The sequence below is a fragment of the Myotis daubentonii genome, chromosome X, assembly GCF_963259705.1.
Source record: "Myotis daubentonii chromosome X, mMyoDau2.1, whole genome shotgun sequence".
Classification (NCBI taxonomy): domain Eukaryota; kingdom Metazoa; phylum Chordata; class Mammalia; order Chiroptera; family Vespertilionidae; genus Myotis; species Myotis daubentonii.
In genome coordinates, this window is record NC_081861.1 from 129,464,967 (window position 1) to 129,481,560 (window position 16,594).

The following is a 16,594-nucleotide window of genomic DNA, read 5'->3' on the forward strand; positions in this document are numbered from 1 at the left end:
AAGAGAAACATGGTAATTGGCGTACGACGCTACCCTTCCCATTGGCTAATCAGCGAGATATGCAAATTAACTGCCAGCCAAGATGGCGGCCGGCAGCCAGGCAGCTTGAAACTAACATGAGGCTTGCTTGCTTCAGTGACAGAGGACTCCAACGTTCCCTGCCTGCTGCTGCAGGCCTCTGAGCTGCAACTCTAAGCAACTATGTAACAAATATAGAAGCTAAACAAAACCCGAGAAACCTGCTTTAGTCCCGGGCTTCAGCCAGCAGAATCACAACATTGTAAACAAAGGCCAGAAACCTACTTTCAGCAGTGGAGGTCTAAGAGCTGGAGCCAAGCCTCAAAGCTAAAGCTGGCCCAGAATAAAAAAGAAAAAAGGAGCGGTTGGGATCTTCAGTCACCCCCAGCCTGAAAACAGCCCTCAGCCCCACACCCAGACTGGCCAGGCACCCCAGGGGGACCCCCACCCTGAAGGGTGTGTGACCAGCTGCAAACAGCCATCATCCCCTCACCCAGGCTGGCCAGGCACCCCAGTGGGGACCCATTCCCTGATCCAGGACACCCTTCAGGGCAAACCAGCCAGCCCCACCCATGCACCAGGCCTCTATCCTATATAGTAAAAGGGTAATATGCCTCTCAGCACCGGGATCAGTGGAGCCGTGAGGCCTCCCGGCACCGGGATCAGTGTGACAGGGGGCAGCGCCCCAACCCCCCCACCCCACGGGCCCTTCTCTGTGTGTGACAGGGTGCGGTGCCCCAAACCCCCCCCCACGGGCCCTGCTCTGTGTGTGACAGGGTAGAGCCATAACCTCCCCATTGGCCCTGCCCTGAGTGTGAGAGTGGTGGCGCCCCAACCCCCTGATCGGCCCTGCTCTGTGAGTGACAGGCGGCGGTGCCCCAACTCCCCTATCGGCCCTACTCTGTGAGTGACAGGGGGGAGCTCCCCAACCCCCTGATCGACCCTGCTCTGTGCGTGACAGGGGGGAGCGCCCCAACCCCCTGATTGACCCTGCTCTGTGAGTGACAGGGGGTGGTGCCGCAACCTCCCCATCGACCCTGCCTTGAGTGTGACGGGGGCAGTGCCCCAACCCCCCAATCGGCCCTACCCTGAGCGTGACTGAGGGTGGCATCGCAACCTCCCAATCCACCCTGCTCTGTGCATGACAGGGGGCGGTGCCCCAACTCCCCAATCGGCCCTGCTCTGAGCCCGACCAGGGGCTGCACCTAGGGATTAGGCCTGCCCTCTGCCACCCGGGAGCAGGCCTAAGCCAGCAGGTCGTTATCTCAGGAGGGGTTCCAGACTACGAGAGAGCACAGGCCGGGCTGAGGGACCCCCCTCCCCCCCGAGTGCACAAATTTTTGTGCACTGAGCCTCTAGTCTATAATAATAAAAGCGTAATATGCTAATTAGACTGAACGACCTTCCGGACGACCACGCTGTGACACACTGGCACCAGGCCAGCCAAGGCGGGTGCGATGCGATTTGTCAGGGGTCCGGGCATTGCCCCATGATCGCCCTACAGAGGCCACCAATCGGTGGGCTGTGGCTGGTGGGTGGGAAGCCTGGGTGCCAGATGCCAGAGGGAAGCCGGTGCCAGCAGCTGGGGGAAGGAAGGCCTACCCTTGCACAAATTTCATGCATCGGGCCTCTAGTCTATATACATAAAAGGCTAAGTGACCGACCATCCATCTGTCCGTCTGTCCCATGACTGGTACATATAACGCACACTGGCAACTTAAAAATAAACATTGACTCATGGATGCTCAATACATATAAAGCTCTCGCTAGTGCCAAGCATACGCGTGCATTTCAATCTGTCATTGTTGATTGTGAATTTGGTTGTTTTTTGTTGAAATTCTGAAGCTAAAAGAAAGCAGTGTCATCAACAGAATATATCTGAAGACCAACTATTGGCACAACGTACCTCTGAAGCCGAAAGAAGCCAGCGTCGTCGACAGAATGTATTAAGAGTGATTTTACTGTTAATGTGGTATATAGGGAGATATTGGAATAAGTTTAATCACTTTATCATTGTTTTTATCAATGTTTTTATACCATGTTTTTGTTTTTATATCATGTCTTTGTTGCTTTTACATCATGTCATTGTTGTTATATATATTCATATATTATTTTTCATATACATTTTACTAGTTCTCTTTTATCTCTGACACTTCTATTATAGAGAAATGCGAATAGCAATGTTAAAATATTTCTTCTAATTAACTTCCTTTCAACGTGCACGAATCTGTGCACTGGGCCACTAGTATACGAATAAAATCTTTTCCAATCCTCCAAAACTTTCCTTCATGATTTAGGCAATTACTAAAATTATTTGATTGTCGTAAATGTCACCTCCTCTAGGAAGTCTCCCATGAGATTAGGTACCACTCCAATGTGCTCCCTTGGAGTCTCATGTTTATCCCAATTATAACTCATCCCACCCTGAACTGTCCTGTTGTTTTATTAATTAACCTTCCTTCTAAACTAAACTGATGTCTTTGGAGCCAAAACCTGTGTTTCAGTCAGACTGTATCACCAACCCTTAGCAGAATACCTCATTCCTAATAGGCGTTTAATACATATACATAAAATGAATGAACTTCGTATTCATCTATGTATCATTCCACAGTTTATATAGTAACTTGAACACTAGGGATCAGATAGAAGTTTATTGAATAAATAAATTAGTAGACAGATTCAATTTAACATATGTTTGAATAACAATAGAAGTCTTAAACTAAACCAACCACTTGAATAAAAAGAGTAATATGACTTGGCTGGTGTGGCTCACTGGTTGAGTGTGTGTCTATGAACACAGTTTGATTCCTGGTCAGGGCACATACCCGGGTTGTGGGCTCAATCCCCAGTAGGGGGCATGCAGGAGGCAGCTGATCAATGATTCTCTCTCATCATTGATGTTTCTCTCTCTCTCTCCCTTCCTCTCTGAAATTATACATATATATCCATATCCATATCCTATATAATAAAGAGGTAATATGCAAACTGACCCTCCATCATGCCATCACAAGATGGCTGCGCCCACAGCGGAGGCAGGGTTTCCATAATGAGCCATAACGAGTGATCAACAGGGACCTGAGGCTGCATTGCACCAGGCTGGGGTGGGGGACCTGAGGCTGTGCCCCCCCACCTGATGGGGCTTGACAGGGGACTTCAGGCCACAACCCTCGCCCGGGCCGGGGGACCTGAGGCCTCACCCCCTGCCCTGGGCTGGGGGACCTCAGGCCATGGCCCCCACTCCAGCACCAGGCCAGGGGACCTGAGGGTGCACTGGGGGACCTGAGGCTGTGCCCCCCCCCTGCCTGGCACCAGGCCGGGGGACCTGAGGCTGTGCCCCGACCCAGGAGGGCTTGATGGGGGACCTGAGGCTGCACCCCCTGCCCGGCACCAGGCCGGGGACCTGAGGCTGTGCCCCCCACCTGGCGGGGCTTGATGGGGGTGGGGCAGGCCGGGTCTGGGTCTCGCATGATTTCAAGGTGCACGCGGGTGGACGGGGACTTGACTCTGGGTCCCGTGGCATGCCCCAGACTCTGACAGGAGGAAGATTTTCATATACATTTTACTAATTTTCTTTCATCTCTGACAAATAGCAATATTAAAATATTTCCTCTAATTAATTCCCTTTTAATGTGCACAAATTTTGTGCACTAGGCCATTGTGTGTATGTGTGTGTGTGTGTGTGTGTGTGTGTGTATGTGTATCCTATATAATAAAAGGCTAATATTCAAATCAACCGAATGGTGGAACAACCGGTTGCTATTATGTGCACTGACCACCAGGGGGCAGACACTCAACGCAGGAGCTGCCCCCTGGTGGTCAGTACACTTCCACAGGGGGAGAACTGCTCAGCCAGAAGCCAAGCTCACTGCTGGCGAGCGCAGCAGTGGCGGTGGCAGGAGTGCTAAGGATGTCCAACTGACAGATGTCCCTGGGGAGCGGGCCTAAGCCATCAGTCACACATCCCCTGAGGGCTCCTGGACTGCAAGAGAGTGCAGGCCAGGCTGAGGGACCCCTTCTCCCCCAAGTACACAAATTTTGTGCACCAGGCCTCTAGTATATATATATATATATATATATTTTAAAGTAATGTGATGAGGCATCTCAAGGAACCCTACATTACAACTCTTGCTCTCAGGCTATGCCCTTGTTTGGCCTCGGGCAGGACCCAGTCCTGCAGCCTACTCATCCTATCTATATACAGTGGGGCCTTGACTTACGAGTTTAATTTGTTCCGTGAAAGAGCTCGTAACTCAAATTACTCGTATGTCAAATCAACAGTGAACAAGTGAGACACGTGATGCTGGGCTGATGTGGCATTCACTGTGACGTTCGCTGCACCAACTAGTGGTGGGGTATCTGAAGCTGGCTCGTAACCTGAATTTTAGCTTGCAACTCAAAGCAAAAAATTGGCCGAGAGACGGCTAGTATCTCGAAAAACTCGTTAGTCGGGACACTCGTAAGTCAAGGCCCCACTGTATATAAAAGCCTAAGTGACTGGCCGACCAGCCAGTAGCTATGATACGCACTGACCACCAGAGGGGAGATGCTCAACACAGGAACTGCCGAGCTGTGGTCACTTGACAGCAGTGGTTCTCGGGTGACACACCTGGAAGCAGAGAGGAGGGAGCCCGATTCCGGAATGTGTCACCTGAGAACTGCCCTCTCACAATCCGGGACCCCTTGGGGGATGTCACAGAGCCAGTTTCGGCCTGATTCCCACAAGCCAGGCCGAGGGACCCCACCAGTGCACGGCACTGGGCCTCTAGTACTGTCTAAAAGAACTGACGAAGAAGAAATTGTCTAGCAAAACACCAACTGAAAGATAAAATTTTTCCTGATTTCAAAGCCTGAGGTTTTCCTGGTTTCTACTTTGGGTTGATAGAGAAGAATGAGTTAGTGGGAGCATAATATAAACATGGTCATTTATAGCTCCAAGAATCTCCAAGAGGATGTAGTTTGCCAAACTATTCCCTATCATTCAAGTTCAATCGGAACTTGAATAAACTAAAAATAATTTTCATGAATAAAATTAATGTTAAATAAGGATCAGTTAAAGCATGGTCTCTAACTTCTTCTAAACAGAAGACAGCTAGCCCATGGATTACAGTGAGGCAGCTCAATCCTATGCGCTCCTATGAATGAACCAGAGGAAAGCCCCACATGCAGGGCATTACCAGTAATCAGGATTGAACATGCTGTGGATGCATTGAATATCACAGTGAGAATCAGCACCATCACAGAAACTCTACCATTTCCTGAAGCAATCAAGCGATTGCTTGGGTCGTAGCACCTGTTGTAATCCCTTCACAGGCGACCTTTGTATTTGATGCCAAAAGAGAAATCCACCCCTCCCCACCCTTTTCCTTGTTTTAAGATGTTCTTCCTTTCCTCCTCATCTACTTTCCTTGCCCATTACTTTTATCTCAACTAATCTTTCTTTTTTTAATGTTCACTAAGGCCCAATAATGATACTTATTCATACTGTAAGCATTGCTGAAATGAATTTTTCAGATCACTGAAGCGTACTCCTTTAAAAGCTGGACTACATTTTAAAATTATTTGAATCACTTTGGCTAGGAATTTTTAAAATGTGCATTTGTTTCTTTACTCCTTAACAAAGTACACACTGTAGAACTTGAAACCTTCTTGACCATGCAGACACATCAAACTAAGCATGCCCTTAGGCCCTCTGAGAATTACAGAATGCTCTTCCCAATCTATACACACAACCCCCGATCCCTGAAGATTACTACTTCATTGCCCACCTCATTTTTAGAGTTCTAGATCTCCTCTTACTGTCAGGAACAGCTTTACTTTTCTTCACTGTCACTGAATCTCACTTTCACCTTTCCCTTCCCACTCCCTAATCTGTTGGGGGGTGGAGGAGCCAGACTGGCAAACTTGCAGAAAACGTGTCATATAAGGTTTTACGGATATATGTTCACTGGTCTTTGAGTAAGGGCCTAGGACCTCTCCTGTGAGTAAGGTGCATTGGACAAGAACTTCAAGAGCTCAGAGACCCTTTTTACTTAATTCTGGCTTTCTGTGGAAGTGATAAGTAGATGGGAGTTTGACCTCGGGGTACAAATATCACTGTCATTTGTATTCATGTATAAATATCGTTTTCAGAACAGTTTGTATTCATGATTTTAGGAAGCACTATAGCCTATACTCTGCCATCTATCATCATTCCTCATTTAAACTTTGGATTAAAAAATGAGAAAGAAAAAGGCAAAATACTGACTTTTATAAGTTAGTGATCATCAAATAGCATAGCTTTCTGAGACATCTCTGTCCTGCCCTTTTCTTTCTCAGCCCTTAATTTAGGACTCTCATTGCCCAGAAGCTAAGAGACTCACATCATCATAAGCACACCAGGTCATTCTGCCTTCTCAGACACCATTAATAAGACCATCTTTTCAATTTCTTAAAGTGGAACCTTGCTGTCATCAAGGCCTCTTCCCACAATTTCCCCTTTTAAATCAGGCAATTTCAAGATTCTGGTGCATGTGTTTTTTTCCATGTCTAAGGTGCATTTTACCTGCTTCTCACTAAAGCCTTGAAAATGCTAATTCATGGCTCTTGCAGACTTCTGCTTTCCAAACAAGCCTCTCACCTCCCTCTACCAAAATCCATCCCAAATAATAGTGCCCACTCTTTCATCACTGGCCTCTCAATCTCTACTTCGTGAACACTCTCATTGGTTAACTCTCAAAATATTTCTTGCTCTCATGTGAAAGCTATATTTTCACCTTTAGTTCTTTTTATAGTACTTCTTACCACCCACCTCCTCCTGTTCCATCTTTACATTAGCACCTTCCAGTTTTACTAGTATATATTCCATATAGTTTACCAATGGCATTAAAGCAATATGTTGGAATTCTCTCTTTTCTCAAGTCTACTCCAGAGGCCTTTCCCTGATCACACCTTAGTATCTTCAACTACCACTCGAGAAATTTTCTTTTCTAAATGCCTTGGAAGTCACTTTCCCCATTTAATTTACTCAACTATTTTCCCTTTTATGTATTTCCCAAAACTTCCAGAGCAATCATTACCAGATTTTCTTCTGTGGTTATTCCACACACACCTCTGCCCCTCCTCCTTCCTCACATTATAATTGTCAACAATACTAGGTCTGAACTTCTGAACATTTATATGGTGCTATATAGCGTTCCACAAATTCCATTCCCCAAACTGTGCAATTCCTTGGTGTCCTCTCACCATTCTATCATTTCTATCTCTATCATAGCTTTCTGGTTTGGACAGTAGAATCCCCATTTCATAGTAAATAAACTCCCTTCTGCCTTCAACTCATTCAGAAAGACTTCCCTCTGGAAATCTGAGCCTGTCTTAAATACACTGCTGTACTCCTGGCTCCTGCAGCCCTCCAGGAGGAAAGGATCTATCTTCCACAGGATGGACACCTCAGAGTCAGGAGTGGGGGAGGGTCTACTTACTCCTCAGAGCCACTCAAACACCAACCCAGCTTTTTATGTTGCCAGCATCAGGTAAAAGCTTCTACTCTTCCTTCAAGGCCCATGACCTGTGGCTACACTTCCTTCCCCTGCTCCCAATCTCTTAGTCCTGTCACAAACTCACTTAATACACCTGCTTTCCACATGCTTGACCTCCTCATGGCCACTATTCTCTTTTACTTACTTCAGCTGCCCACTTTCTGGGCCTCACCTTGGACCCATTCACCCCCTAAGATTACGCCCCTTGCAACTTCCCATCCATTCTGTTCCTAAGGCCCTAACCCCAGTTAGTCTGCTCCCTTACCTTAGAGAACATGCCAATCCATCACTCCTCCCATTTCTCCCAGTTGATTGGCCCATCTGGCTTCTCTTCCTTCCCTGCCCAGCTTGGATTCTGGGGCTGATTTCTAGACTGCTCTTTTGCCAGCACCCTCAGCTCCCTACCAGCAAACCTTTGGCTGGACTTCCTGACACCAACCCACTACCTGGGCAGCCTCCCATTTCCTCTGACCCCACTCTATGGCTATCATGCCCTAGATCCTTGCAGTCTCCTGCAGTCTCAACGGAATCACCTCCTAAGTGCCAGCTCCATTCATCCACTCCTGGTTTGGTCTCCTCCTTTTCCTTCCAAGCTTCCATTCTGAACAGATGACATGCAAACCTTTCATTTCTATAATAACTTAGTACTTAAAAGTGCTTTTGAATATTTGTTATTTTATTCATAAGAAAATCTCTTATGAGGTGGAAGCTCAAGAATATTGTAGCCAAAAGAAAAATTAAGGTTTATGATGTTATGTGACTTAAGCTCTCACAGTCTCCAGAGTAGAACTGATTGGCCACCATGATAATGAGAATATATTTTATTTCAGTCCATTTGAGACACCTATGCTGTGCCCAATTATTCAACATGCTACTTGTGGGGATGACACATTAATCAAAGACAGATAAAGGGATATCACTGTGAAGGCAGGGGTCACCTCAGGGTCAGTTTTCTACATGCAGCCATCCCAGAAGCAAACATTCAGTTGACAACAGCTGAGTCAGAGAGAGAATTGATTCCAATCCAAGAGATGCAGAGAAATTCCATGCAGACCAAGCTGCTCTGTGTCCTCTGTGTGGACCCCCACCATCAAAACCCAACAAATGAAGAGGAGCCATGGCACTGGAAGAGCAACTGAGCCCAGCAATGGTGAATCGGGTAGAGAAGAGAGCAATGTGGAACTTACTGTGGGGACTCCTTCCAGACATAATTAGTATGCACTGGAAGAGAAGACTGGTATGTGATATGCTCACTTCTGAACAAAATTAAATAAAACAGACTGCTCCCCTCCCCATCCCGTGCCATCTAGACATCTACGATGTAATAAAGACCCCAAATACAATCAGGTACAAATCCCAAGGGCTATACAGATAACAATAACATTGAACAAAGACCCAAATTAAATTTAAAAAATTATGAAATATGTGTAAGAAAAACCCAAAGGATATCCCTCTACAAATCTTTCAGCTTCTTGCATAAAAGCTGCTATATTTCATCTGTATTTGTACACATCCCTAATAAAACAAATATTATCTGCCCTAGGATTGCTCCCAACAAAAATGCAAATATTTAGCAAAATAATCACTTACCTTGGAGAAGATCAAAAGGAGATCCTCCAATTTTCCATGTAAATCGCCTGGAGGGCAAATGAAAAATCACTCTTCAGCAGGAAACAAGAAAATGCCCATTTTGCTACAGAATTTTACAAACTGAAATACTGCTAATATAGTCCAACCATTCTCGGGGCATTGGGTTTTTACCCTGTGATGATATTAATTCCAGGGTGCTATGGAAACTTTGTCGCCTTTCTATAGAGGACAGCATCCAATATTGCAATTATCTATTCACTCCTGCCATTTACGCAGTACTTACCTTAGTCTGTGCCAAGCACTGTATTACAGGTTTACATTAATTATCTTGTTCAGTCCTTATAACCACTCTATCAGATGGATGTTATTTTCATTATTCTCATTTTACAAATGAGGCTCAGAGTAGTTAAGTAACTTATGTAAAGTTACCCAACTACCAAGTGTCAGAGCTGGAATTCAAACCCAATTTTATCTCATTTCCAAACTAAAGCCCTCATCGATTATTCTGTAATATAATCTCTAAAGCAGCAATAGTATCTATCCTGGCATCAAACACCCATGTGTTAAAAAAATACACAACACCCATGTGTTTCCTCTATACCCAGTGCATAGCAGGAACTCAATAAATACATTTAATTGCTAAATACGTAGCTTTTTAAAGCCATGTTTTAAAGAATATGTTCAGGCAATTGAATTAGAAACTTAAAAAGTATGAGTAGATGGCTCACATTCTTTTGATGAGACAGTTATAAAAAAATTAAAAGGAAAGCATTGCTTTATAAAACTCAGCCAACTAAGGGAAACCATATGAATATATGAAGCCATTAATTTAAAAACAAGAGTGAAAATATGAATATTTAAAAGGCCTACTTGGATAATTATTTCTAGGTAAATATTTATCTTTCATAAGCTCTGATCATCAATATTTACTTTTTGTATCCAACTTAATTACCAAATAGAATTTAATTTGGAAAAAAAAAATTTCCTCAATTTGTTTAAAAACCCACAACCAAATTCAAACAAATATATGCAACAAAATACTCCAATTATAATGGGAATGATAAAATTAAAATACTTATCACCAGCACTTATTCATAAAATGACTGTAATATTAACATTAAGAGCATATTAATACTATTGTATACTTAAATCTCATGATTTCATGTGGTCTCACTCTAAATCTAAAAAATAAAAATGGAAGGACTTTTTACTTATCAGTTAAATATATTTTTTACTTATTTTATTTTTCTAATTGGCTTCAGGGTGATTCATCTTTCAAAGATTTGGATAGACAGAACTGTTGAAGCTCTCATGCTAAAAATGAATTGGTTTCAGCATATTAAGAGTAGAGACTATAAAAACATTTTTAACTTCTACTTGGGCAGCAAACAAAAAAATCCATATCATGGAAAGATAGCTACAGAAAGGTACTTCCACTGCAAACAAAAACATGAGTGCAAAATTGGTTATGATTTATAACCTAACTGTAGACTAAAACACCTCCTATATTTCTTGTGTGTGTGTCATCCTTGCACAGAGGCCATGCTAACCTTCTCTGTATCATTCCAATTTTAGTATATGTGCTGCAGAAGTGAGCATAAAACACCTCCTATATTTCATGCATATTGAGAACCATGTAGCATGTTTAGATGTGCATATAAAATATGCATCTGGAAATTAAGATAATGGTAAAATTACATCACAATTTCTTTCCCTCTCCTACTACTAACTTAAACAGAAGATGTTTTTGAAAATATGAACCTAATTTTAAATTTTATTTTAAATAATGGCCAATTTTTATAAGTTCAATGGGGTTATTAAAAAGAGAAAATAATTCTCATGCTATGGGAACCTACTGACCTTGGCTTTTCCTTTTACTAATGGTGCCATGTGAGAAAAGCTTAGAAATAAATGCCCAAGATGCAGGGATCATTAAATGAATGGAACTGTCCCATCAATCTATATTCCCTAATCTTTGTCTCACGATGGAAAATGAAACATCAATCAGAGCAGTACATGATGTGGAGTTAAAATAGCAGATATGCAGCTGGCTCTAACTAGAGGGCCTGATTTTAATCCTGACCCTGTCACTAACCAGCTGAGTAAGCTTGGCATGTTAGACAGATGGTCTCTGTAAGAACTTCTCATTGCTGTGATTCCAGGATTCCATGTCCTCCAATTAATTCATGTCTTCTTCCAGATCCTTTTGTCCAAAGAAAAGTCACAATGGCACCTGGAGGTATACTGAAAATATGCGGGGACAGGCCCTACTCTGTTTGGCCTATTATATACGCTCCAAGAGCAAATCTAGCCCTGGCTCCATAGGCTTCATGCATAGGCATGGCTTCCTAAGTCTCATGACTCCAAATCCTTTGTTTCCATGAAAAGTAAGAGTGGGAGAAGCCTTGAATAAAAGGCCCCCACTGCTGAGATGCCTCATCTGCTTGGCAGAGATGTGGTGGCCTGATTAGGTTGGAATTAAACCATTGAAGACTCTTCAAACACCTGAGTCAAGGCATGTCATGAAGTATGTGCTGCTGCTACATCAAGTTCCTGTCACCACTATCAGATGCTAGAAATGGAAATGGTTTAATTAGATTGTCAAATCCACTTCTACCTGCCAGAGTAAAAGAAACACGGGCTAAAAATTGATTTGGAAAATAACAATCACTGTTTTGTAACCTAAAGGCTTAATTAGAAGTTAAGGGAGTTGCTGTTCCTTCCACGCACTCCATTCTCAGACAGTTGCAAGCATGCTGAGAGCACCAACTGTGTTGAATTTCAATGTGTACTGTTTCTTGAAGCAATATCCTACCAGGCTGGCCTATAGGATAACACAATCTCAATCTTGTTATTTAGAAGAACAAGGAACAGATTTCTGGGACATTCCCACTCTTCTAAAAGCCGCAGAGACCAGTTGGAAAAATCTAAAACAGCAGCCAAAAGCAGAGAAGACTTTAATCTCCACCCTGCCTTGGGCTTTTCTCTTCCCAGCATAAGTGGCATGCAGAGGCCCACCTGGGAAAAGCAACATGGAACAAAGATAACGAGAGCTAGACAGAGGGCAAAGAACACTTATTCCACCCATGGGTGGTTTCTGTATTAAAATGCTGCCTTTATAAAAAGCTGTGGGTTCTTTAATTTCTCACATAATTAATTCCTGCCAGCTGGTATGCAAAACAAAGACAAGATGGGGAACAGTATTATCATGATAGATAACTCTATATTAACACTTTTCCCTTAACACAGTCCAATTTATGCAGTTTTCAAGTTAGGCAAATGACGTGGAACCAAGAGGCTCTAAAATATTAATTTGGCAACTCTGCTCTAAAACTTACCACAGATTGTTATGTCTTTGGTGGGACAAGTTCTTATATGAGTAAAATTTGGCATTTGCTTCATGGCTTCCTTAGTTTCGAATAGTATCTCTAAAACATAATAGGCATGGAGTATCTGTGAGGGCAAAACAGAAGAAAAAGATATGACGAACTAGGAAAAAAGGCATGACTGAATAGAAAGCAATAAAGGTGGAGCATATGAACACATTTCAGGTAGCTGTATTTCAGGACCATCTCTAAATCAGTCTCAAATAGATGATTTCAGCACAGTATCTGGCATATAATAATCCCTCACTAGAGATTTGTAAATTGAATGAATGAATGGTGCCTAGGACATTTATACTCCCATGCTCTTGACATCACCCATTTACAGAACATTTCTGATTATTCTTGGTCAGTAATTCCAAGAGAAGTGATGGGAAAAATAGGAGACTCCTTTGCCCTAAGGAAGTGTGAAAATAAATAAATAAAAAGGAGGGTAAGGAGAGAGAATGAGAATGAGAAGTAGAGAGAGACTGATGAAGAGGGGCTGCTTTATATTCGTCTGTAACATCCTGCCATCTAGGATGGAAACTAGGTGCTGCATTCTGAGAGATCTCAAAAGGAAGCCAGGAGTCCCATGTGTGGCTCAATTGTTGGTACACAGATTGTGTGAGTTTACAGAACAGCAAGCATCTTTATATTGTACAGTCTAAGTATAAAACATATACAAAACCCAAATAAGCCATTTGGATTATCTCCTATTATGACCATTCATTCCATTGCTCTCCTCCAGTTAAATTCTTGATGACATCATTGTTTTGGACAGATTTACTGTTTTCTCCTCTGGGGTTTTTGTTTGTTTTAAATCCAGTGTGTTGTTCTCCCTTTTTTTAATTATAAAATATTCCAAATACATAAGCCAAAAAGTAATACAGCCAATAAAAATTTAACAGATGTTAACACCACTTTATGGGTCAGGACTATTGGCAGTCCTAATATAGTAGCCACTAGTCCCATGGGGCTACTGACCACTTGAAATGGGGCTAGTTGAAACTGAGATATGCTATAGGCACAAAATACATACCAGATTTCAAAGACTTAGTTTGAAAAAAAGTTAAATGTTCCATTAAAAACTTTTAACATATTAAAATAATTATATATGCTGGATTAAATAACATATATTATTAAAATTAATTTATCCTGTTTCTTTTTACTTTTTTAATGGGACTACTTGAAAATTTTAAAATATTTATGTGACTCACATTAAATTTCTATTAGACAGAACTCGTTTAGATTACTGAAGGCTGAGAGAGGGGTCATTTCTACATATTGTTCAGTTACTGCTTTGGGTATGAAATTCAGGACATATTGAACCCTTTGGAAGAATCATGACTCATGGTATCCTGAAATTTCCATTTCCCTAGCTACTAAAATAATAAAATTGTTTTCTATCCCAGACCCCAAAAACATATGGTTTAAATTTGGAGAATTTTCATTATTAATTTTGTCCAAAGACAGGAATCAGTATTTGAAGTAATGCGAGAATTAGGAGGAAATAGAAGGACTCCTGGATGTTGATTAGAGGGAGAGACCCATCTTTACTGTCTATCCAAGAACTGGCAGACTACTAAGGATTTTCCCTACAAAAGAATTCTAAATTCTCAGTTTTCTTTCATGAATCTTATATCCTCCTCTCCCTAGTTAATATTTGTATTAACTAGACATGGTATATGAAAACTTGGAGAAATAACGTGAGGCCTATTTTCTTGCAGAGAGGATTTAAATTTTCTTTTGCCATCTGGCTAGGAGCACAATCTGTCTAAGATGATATTTCAATTTCAGGAATTAGGGGATTCAAAACTTTGCTTCAATGCCCAGTCTATTTCTAATTTACTCTTATTCCTAAGGTATGTCCTTAGTGTCCTACCTGAGGATGAGAGTTTTGGGGTAATAGTAGAGAAAATAATGGAGTAGGTACCTCCAAAGCCCATCCCTTCACAGAAACACTTTAAAAATATCAAGCAAAAAAAAACTACTGTCATAATCAACTTTGTCAGAGCTCTGGAAAATAGTCAAAATTTATAATTACCAAGCAAAGGCTAAATCAGGAAAAGGCATCTTAAAAATGGCTCAGTGCAAGCAGGATGTAAAGGCTAAGACAAATTTGTAAACAGCCTGGCCAAGCAGTGAAGGGGTGTACCAATATAGACCCTCTCCGCAAAGGCTGGGTTTTTCTTTTTTCCCTTTTTTAAAATAGCTCCTGGGGTTCAAGGAGATTCTGTCAAAACATTAGCTGAACACAAGCTAAAGGAACAGAAACACCAGAGACCACACACACAATTATACCGAAAAAATATCTATAGAATGCTCCACCCAACAATCACAGACTACACATTTTTTACAAGTGCACATAGAATATTCCCCAGAATAGTTCAGATGTTGGGCCACAAAGCAAGCCTCAATAGCTTTTATTTTTTTAGTTGAATTTATTGGGCTGTCTTTCTTCAGATTGTATAAACCTTTTGCCTCAATAAATTTTAAAAGATTAGAATCATGCAAAGTATCTTCTCTGACTATATTGAAATGAAACTAAAAGTCAGTAACAGAAGAAAAACTAGAAAATTCACAAATATGTGGAAATCAAACAACATTATCTTAAACAAATGATGGGTCAAAAAAAATCACAAAGGAAATTATAAAATACTCTGAGATTTCCCTGGCCAGGTAGCTCAGTTGGTTAGAGCATCATCCTGATACACCAAGGTTGCAGGTTTAATCCCCGATCAGGGCACAAGAATTAATCAATGAATGCACAAATAAGAGGAACAACAAATCTCTCTCTCTCTCTCTCAACACACAAATTTTTAAAAAGAAAATAACTTTGAGATGAATGAATATGAAAACACAATATATCAAAACTTATGGGATAAAGCAAAAGTGATGCTCAGACATAAATTTATAGCTGTAAATACCCACATTAAAAAAGAAGATTTCAATTGAAAAGTCTCACTTAACACTAAGGAGTTAGAAAAATAAGAGCAAACTAAACTAAAAACTAGCTGAAGGAAGAAAATAAGGATCAGAGTACAGACAAATTAAATAAAGAACAGAAAATCAATAGGGAGAATCAACAAAACCAAAAGCTGATTCTTTGTAAAGTTCAACAAAATTCAAAAACCATTAGCTGCCTTGACCAAGAAAAAAAGTGAAAATGCAAATAACTATAATCAGAAATGAAAGTGGGGACATCCCCACTGACCTTAAAGAAATAAAAAGAGCCCTGACCAATGTGGCTCAGTTGGTTGGAGCATCGTCCCATACACAGATAGGTCTCGGGTTCGATTTCCAGTCAGGGTATAGGTTGCAGGTTTGATCCCTGGTTGGGGCACATACAGGAGGCAACCAATCAGTGATTCACACCTCCACACCTCTCTCTTCTCTTCTCTTCTCTTCTCTTCTCTTCTCTTCTCTTCTCTTCTCTTCTCTTCTCTTCTCTTCTCTTCTCCTCTCTCTCTCTCTCTCTCTCTCTCTCTCTCTCTCTCTCTCTTTCTCTCTCTCTCTCTCAAATCAATGAAAGCATGTCCTCGGGTGAGAATTTTAGAAAATAAATAAAGAGAATTATGAGACTATCATGAACAATTGTACACAAATAAATTAGATAACTTAGATAAAATCTTAGAAACATACAAATTACCAAACCTGACTCAAGAAAAAAACAGAAAATACAAACAGATCTAGAACAAGTAGAGATTGAATCATTAATCAAAAACCTCCTAACAAATAAAAATCCAAGACCAGGCAGCTTTATTGGTGAACTCTACTAAACATTTAAAGAATTAACACCAATCCTTCTCAAACTCTTGCAAAAAAAAAAAGAAGAAGAAGAAGAAGAAGAAGAAGAAGAAGAAGAAGAAGAAGAAGAAGAAGAAGAAGAAGAAGAAAAAGAAGAAGAAAGAAAAGGAAATAATTCCTAAATCATTCTATGAGGTCAGTATTATCCTGATACTAAAGCCAGATAAAGACATCATAAGAAAAGAAAATGCAGATCAATATCCCTTATGAATAAACTGCAAATCCTCACAAAATACCAGTAAACCAAATCCAACAAAATTTTTAAAGAATTATACACTTTGAACAAATGGGGTTTATTCC

The 16,594-nt window shown here is 41.4% G+C and overlaps 1 protein-coding gene and 1 non-coding gene across 3 annotated transcripts in view; both read right to left on the reverse strand.

The window, feature by feature from the left end:
- PPEF1 (protein phosphatase with EF-hand domain 1) overlaps nucleotides 1–16,594 on the reverse strand; it is a 118,562-nt gene that overhangs the window by 32,171 nt on the left and 69,797 nt on the right. For both annotated transcript variants that reach the window (XM_059678998.1, XM_059678997.1), the window contains exons 12-13: nucleotides 12,461–12,575; nucleotides 9,123–9,169 (exon numbers count right to left, since the gene is read on the reverse strand). In XM_059678998.1, the coding sequence (XP_059534981.1) occupies nucleotides 9,123–9,169; nucleotides 12,461–12,575 (162 nt within the window). The remainder of the gene's footprint in view (nucleotides 1–9,122; nucleotides 9,170–12,460; nucleotides 12,576–16,594) is intronic.
- Nucleotides 10,615–10,721, reverse strand: LOC132225348 (U6 spliceosomal RNA). The gene has a single exon (XR_009450870.1). It is a non-coding gene; the product is annotated as a U6 spliceosomal RNA (small nuclear RNA).